This window comes from Pyrus communis, chromosome 15, assembly GCF_041283825.1.
Source record: "Pyrus communis isolate YQ-2024b chromosome 15, ASM4128382v1, whole genome shotgun sequence".
NCBI lineage: Eukaryota > Viridiplantae > Streptophyta > Magnoliopsida > Rosales > Rosaceae > Pyrus > Pyrus communis.
The window spans coordinates 8636105-8643087 of record NC_142579.1 but is presented as its reverse complement, the minus strand read 5'-3'; the positions used below and the strand labels follow the sequence as shown (position 1 = coordinate 8643087).

The 6983-nt window shown below is 41.2% G+C and overlaps 1 protein-coding gene across 1 annotated transcript; it reads left to right on the top strand.

Annotated features, from left to right (window-relative positions):
• The first annotated feature begins 1884 nt into the window (after positions 1 to 1884).
• On the top strand, positions 1885 to 6730 carry LOC137749472 (phosphatidylinositol 4-phosphate 5-kinase 1). Its single transcript, XM_068489572.2, has 8 exons — positions 1885 to 3692; positions 3794 to 3958; positions 4137 to 4302; positions 4488 to 4598; positions 4700 to 4893; positions 4978 to 5108; positions 5201 to 5294; positions 5756 to 6730. Exons 1-8 carry the CDS (start codon positions 2527 to 2529, stop codon positions 6063 to 6065), a joined length of 2337 nt encoding a protein of 778 aa, XP_068345673.2. The 5' UTR covers positions 1885 to 2526; the 3' UTR covers positions 6066 to 6730.
• The last annotated feature ends 253 nt before the right edge of the window (positions 6731 to 6983 follow it).

Genomic DNA, 6983 nt, shown 5'->3' with positions numbered 1-6983 from the left:
ATCATTTGAAAAATTTGCAAAACCCAAGGAAAGGAAGGAGAAAGACTCCTCATATACCACAATCATCATTTAATTAACTAGTTTTTCTTAATTATTAGTTTATTAAATAATGAATTAAATTTAAAAATCTGATTAATTCAAATGATGTGTTATCCACATCAAATGCTATTTAGAGTGGTATGAAAATATGATACAAAAACATGATATGAATAATATTACTCATCAATAAGACCATAAATACTAATTTGTGCATGTCTCTCATCAAAAACATCATCAAAGATCGTTTTCGATTCTTATTTTCTTGAAAGCGATATTTCAATCCTACAATATATACAATTCATCTACTCACAACAACAAAATAATTATAATTATTAATCAAATACCACAAAATTAGAAATTCTTGTGAGGCCGAAAATTAGGCACAACATCTAAATTCCTGACAACAATAATACCACGATCGACCAACCACTTAAATATAAAGTAAAACAAATACGAAAAAGAAAAGAATTTATTTATTGTCATAAAAAGAGCAAGGATATATGTATGTAACACATTTTTGGAGGTTTTATGGTAATTTATCATGCAATGTAATATAATTTATTTTTCTTTCCAAATCATGTTATGTGATATGGGTTGACAATTAATTTATATTCAATGGCAATGAGTTTGGAGTTATGGAGAGATTTTTCAACGTGACTGTCATATTATCTCATGATGTTATAATTTCACTAATATTATACACGTGAGTTTGTTTATAATTAATATACCTTTGGATAGGAGTAGACTTGTAAACAGGTCGGATTCGGATCAGATCAGTTTTGATCTGTATCCGAATTCATTTACAATCAGATTAAAGGATTTGGTACCCATTCATATCATCGGATCTCACTTGTCGATCCGAATCCAATTAGCATCGAATTTTAGATCAGATCAGATCCTTGTTAGATTTAATTTAAGACCTGGAAAAGATTAAAATACCACTAGTAACATCATTATTTTATTATTTTTAATTAAGAGTTTCATATTGAATAATAATAAAGTAGGATACAAGTAAATAAAAATAAATAATATGTTATATTACGTCGGATCAGATCAACCTTGATCCATATCCATATTCATTTATAATTGGATTATCGAACTTGGGTCTTATTCAGATAATCGGATTGGAAGGTGCGATTTATAGTCTGGTAATTACATCATATTCGGAATCGGATCCAGGACAAAATTCGATCCTTTGACAGATCTAGCTATAAGGACTTAGTTAAAAAAAAAAAAGTTTATTTCCACTAATACGTCTTGAGCCATTAATACATGACCTTGTATTAGTGTTTCAGAATGTCACATCAACAATAAGTACATGAGTTAATAACACTACGTAATTGTTTGATAGTCCTATTTAAAAGTGTTTGTGATTTTATTGATTAAAGCTTTCTGGCCTGCTCGAGTTCTTGAAATTGATTCTTCTTCTCTAGTATCTCTTGTATACAAAATCGCTATATGAAAATACACATACATACTATATTATATATGAATTGGCTAACTATCACATCCAAAATTCACTCAGTTTTAGACATTTGACAATGTAAGATAAGTAGATAACACAAACACACGTTCGTTCGGTGGTAATAATCTCGTGAGGTATAAATAGGGTCGTCAAAACATTGGATATGTCACATAATTCAGGAGAGTGGTCCCCACCAAACAGGCAAAACCCGTAATAAAGCGAAATCCACGCTGGCAGATTCGTCATTTAAAAAATCCCAATCCAAGGAAAAGACAAGGGCAAACGAGGGTTGTCGAAATTACGTAACCGTACATTGCCCCTATGGGCAAGGCTTCCAGCCTCGTGAATCTTCATATTCCCTGGCGATTCCGTCACGTCACGACGAGACGACGGAGGAATACGAAAGGAATAGCACGGGGGCAAATTCGTCAACTGAAAAAATGGAACAAGAAAGCTGACGCGGGGGCATGGGAGTGGGGGCAGTATTTCGTTGGCAGCAGCAACGTTCCCTAGGCAAAAGCCGGCTCATCAATTCTCCGTCCCTCCTCCTTCTTCCTTCTTCCTTCACCTTTTTTCATTTTTTATTTGTTTTTAAAATTTATTTATTTATTTTTGGGTTTTGTATTTGTTTTGGGGTTTTCTCTCTCATCGTCTTTACTCTCTCTCTCCTCTGAGTTTCTCTCTCTATCCTTTTCTCTGCTGCGCCTTGTGTTGGTTTGTAGGATTCCTATTCCCACCTATTTTCCCAAAACACAAAGCACTCAAAAAAGAGAAAGAGAAGACCCAGCAAAGACAAAAGAGAAACCCAAATTCCAAAAAACCAACAAAAAGAGCAAACATCACCCATTGCTCCGCTACAAACGCCCACCGGATTTCGTCTTCCGGCGACTTCAGCAACCCCAGTGTTGCCGGACTGACCCAGGAGCGAGAGGTGAGAGTTCAGAGCTGTCCGCTTTGCTGTGAGAGTGCTGTCACTGTTTGCGTTTTTGTGGGTTGTGGGTGTGTATATATGTGAGGCAAAAATGCGCGAAGCACTGCTGTGTGAATCGCCGAGCGACGTCGTTTCCCACCCCAAGAAGAAGAGGTCGGAGGAGGAGAAAGGGGAGAGAGAGCTGTCGACGCAGTTGGTGTTGGCACCGGCGGCGGTAGCTTCAGTCGGCCGCAGCCGATCTCAGGCGACGACGCGGCGAGTGACGCCGACGACGACCACTACCATCTCGACTTTCCCCACCACGACGTCGTCGAGCGTCGAGAGGCACCTGCCGAACGGAGATCTCTACATCGGGAGCTTCTCCGGGTCGCACCCGCACGGATCCGGCAAGTACCTCTGGGCTGACGGGTGCATGTACGAAGGGGAGTGGCGACGTGGCAAGGCGTCAGGGAAAGGCCGGTTTTCGTGGCCATCGGGCGCGACTTACGAGGGCGAGTTCAAGTCGGGTCGGATGGAGGGGCGCGGGACGTTCACGGGATCCGACGGGGACACGTATCGGGGCTCCTGGTCGTCGGATCGGAAACACGGGTTCGGGGAAAAGCGGTACGCGAACGGCGATTTCTACGAGGGTACGTGGAAGCGAAACGTCCAGGAGGGACAAGGCCGGTACGTTTGGGAGAACGGCAATGAGTATGTCGGCGAGTGGCGAAACGGCGTCATTTCAGGTCGGGGCATTTTGATTTGGGCCAACGGGAACAAATACGACGGGCAGTGGGAAAACGGTGTTCCCAAAGGTAACGGAATATTCACCTGGCCTGACGGCAGTTGCTATGTTGGGACATGGAACAAGGACTTGAAGGTTCATCAGCTTAACGGGACATTCTATCCGGCTAACGGCGGAAAGGAGCAGAGGCTGACCGACATTGGGGATTTCGGGGCGGAGAATCTGACCATTACGATGCGAAAACGCAGCGTTTCGTCGGTGGATGGGGCGAGAGGGAGCTTGGCGGAGAGGACTTTCCCCAGGATTTGTATTTGGGAGTCGGATGGGGAAGCTGGGGATATCACTTGTGATATCATCGATAATGTGGAGGCTTCAATGTTGTATCGAAACGGCACCGCTGTCGATCGAGATGGGTTCGGGAAGTTCCGGCGGAGTCCTTGTTGTTTCTCCGGCGAGCCCAAGAAGCCCGGCCAGACTATTTCCAAAGGGCATAAGAATTACGATTTGATGCTCAATCTTCAACTGGGCATTAGGTACTTATTCCATTTTGTCGATTTTGCTAATTTACTAGTTTTGGAGTGAGTTTAAGTTTTTGGGGTTGATTTTATGGAGTTTGGTGTTTGATATTTGATAGGTACTCAATTGGGAAGCACGCTTCGATAGTCCGGGACCTTAAGCCCAGTGATTTCGATCCGAAGGAGAAGTTCTGGACCAGGTTTCCACCCGAAGGATCGAACAAAACGCCGCCCCATCAGTCGTTTGAGTTCCGATGGAAGGACTATTGTCCTATGGTGTTCAGGTATGTTATGCTTTTCAGCCCGTAGCTCTATATTTTGGTTGATCACTTATTGTTGGATTACCATATTTTATCAATTGAATACTATAACTAGACGTTCTGATGACAAGCATTGAGCTATTCGAACTACATTCTTACGAGTTTTGTTACTAAAATGTAAAAACTCAAATCGTTATTTCAGACGTTTGAGGGAGCTATTCCAAGTAGATCCTGCCGATTATATGCTGGCTATTTGTGGAAATGATGCGCTTAGGGAGCTTTCTTCTCCAGGGAAGAGTGGAAGCTTTTTTTACCTGACTCAGGACGATAGATTTATGATTAAAACAGTCAAGAAATCAGAAGTCAAGGTTAGTTGCCCACCTGTTTTGACTTCTTTAGTATTCATTTTATACTTAACTGGAGACAATTGGACATTTCTGGGGCATAATTAGCGCTCTGCTGACATGTTTGTTTCCTAAGTACTATGTTTTCTTCATTCGGCATTTCAAAGGTTGACGTTGCTGAAATGATCTGACTAGTTTTTCGTTTTCAGGTGCTTATCAGGATGCTTTCGAGTTACTACAGACATATGTCTCGGTATGAAAATTCTCTTGTGACAAAGTTCTATGGTGTGCATTGTGTCAAACCTGTCGGTGGCCAGAAGGTACATGTTGGGGAGACTAATTTGCATTGGTTAGAACAATCAAGCTCTTTGTTCAATGATAGGACGTATTTTCTAACTTTTGTCCTTTGATTGGAAAACAGACGAGGTTTATCGTGATGGGCAATTTGTTCTGCTCCGAGTACAGAATACATAGACGATTTGACTTGAAGGGATCCTCCCATGGTCGAACAACTGATAAGCCTGAAGGGGAGATTGATGAAATCACAACTCTCAAGGACTTGGATCTTAACTTTGTGTTTCGCCTCCAAGGAAAATGGTACCATGAGCTTATGAAGTAAGTCCGAGTAATTCCCCCTCTCCTCCCCTTTTAGGAATTGTTCTCTCTTAGCCTTGTACTAATTAGGTTAGACATTTGCAGGCAAATCGATCTGGATTGCGAGTTTTTGGAAGCAGAGAGAATCATGGATTACAGTCTTTTGGTTGGTCTTCATTTCTATGATGGCACTACGTATGACAAAATGGGGCTTTCACCATTTTATTTGCGCTCTGGTAATTTTAACCTTATCTTCCTCGTCCGGTTATTGTAGGTTAAGTAATTTTGTGTCTACGAGAATGCTAAATTGAGTGTCTGACCCTTGTAGGCCAAAAAGATTCGTATCAAAATGAAAAGTTTATGCGCGGGTGTCGATTTATCGAGGCTGAGCTACAAGACATGGATCGAGTGTTGTCTGGCCGGTATTTTTACGAACCATATCTTGTTTTCTTCTAGCATAAGATATACTTGATTGGTTTGACAAAGATTTATAGAAAGGATACTGTGGTTGAGCTTTTGTCATCTTAGTTATATAATGGAATTGGGTGGGCGGATAATTCCGACATTGAATTCAGGGTAGCGTTGGTTTGTGGTTTGGATACATGTGGGATCTTGGTAATTTCTTCAAATTCAGGTCATTTGTTAGTACCAATATCTCACATAAGCTCTCCCAATGTGAAAATAATACGACTAACATCGATAGACCCTTGCATTTTTACCAATTATTTTTTTATGGTCGAGGCGTAGGAAACTATATAACATAGATATATGGATAGTGGGTGGATTAGTGGATGAGTTTAGTTTAAAGGAAATGTATTTTACTGATGCTACTGGATGAATCATATGTTCTAAAACTGATATGAAAACGTGTATTCTCTATCAGGAAACCATTGATCTGTTTAGGAGCCAATATGCCTGCAAGGGCAGAGCGGATGGCTCGAAGGAGTGATTTTGATCAGTACACTCCTGGTGGTTTCAGCCATTTGACCCCTTCACGCAGCGGTGAAATCTACGACGTAGTCCTTTACTTTGGGATCATCGACATTTTACAAGACTACGATATCAGCAAGAAGTTAGAGCATGCATATAAATCGTTGCAAGCTGACCCAGCTTCGATCTCAGCCGTTGATCCCAAGCTTTATTCAAAGAGGTTCAGGGATTTCATCGGAAGAATTTTCATAGAAGACAGGTAGTCTCAAAATGGAAAATCGCCGAGCGCAAAATCAATACTGTTGGATTGGATTAAGAAGATTCAACATATGATCCTTGTCCGACAAGAAGGAAATCTCAAGCAGCTCCGGTGGGTGGATGGAGTAGAAAAGACTTGGGGTAATTGAGAGACGGCTGGACTACAATGGCAACCGCGGCCGGCAGAAACGGCAGAAGCTTTGTGGTTGTTGGGTGAAATGCCGCTCCTATGGCTGAAGAATTTTGAAGACACAGCCAAAGGTGTTGGATGATGGCGGGGGATTTGGGTGGCGTTTGTACATTGGGTTCTGATGTCTTTTTATTTTTAATTCTTTTTTATTTTGTTTTCCGGTTTTAGGTGAATTTTTTGTGGTAATCAAGGAATGTGAAGATTTGAAAGATAGGTGGTCTAGGGAACGGACCAAAATATGGGTTTTCTTCCCACTCAGAAGATTCACAAAAAAAAAAAAAAAAAAAAAAAAAGGGGGAAAAAAAGAGGGTGGAGAGAGGGAGAGACTTGGAATAACAAAGAGTGTACAGGGGAGAGGAGGGTTTATAAAGAAACTATGAAAAAATGGGGGATGGTTTATGCAATTATGCAGATTTGATGGATTTGTATGTTATATTTTGAAGACAATGTTTGAATAATCAACTCAGTAGGCCCACGGAATCTCTCTCTCTCTCTCTCTCTCATCTTTTTATCTGTTGGGTTAAGAGAAAAGAAAAGGAAAATTGAGGGGTTTTTGTGCAAATGTCGAGTAAAATGGGGTCAGTGGGGGTAGCTTTTTGCAGTGAAAGGAAGGAAGAGGGAGGTGTGGTGGTTGTAGTATCAAAAGCAGAGAAAGCAAAGGGAGAAAGATGCGCTGCCTCTGCCTCTTCTTGTTTACCACTGTTTCTGTGTTGCATCCTCAATTACTGCATTC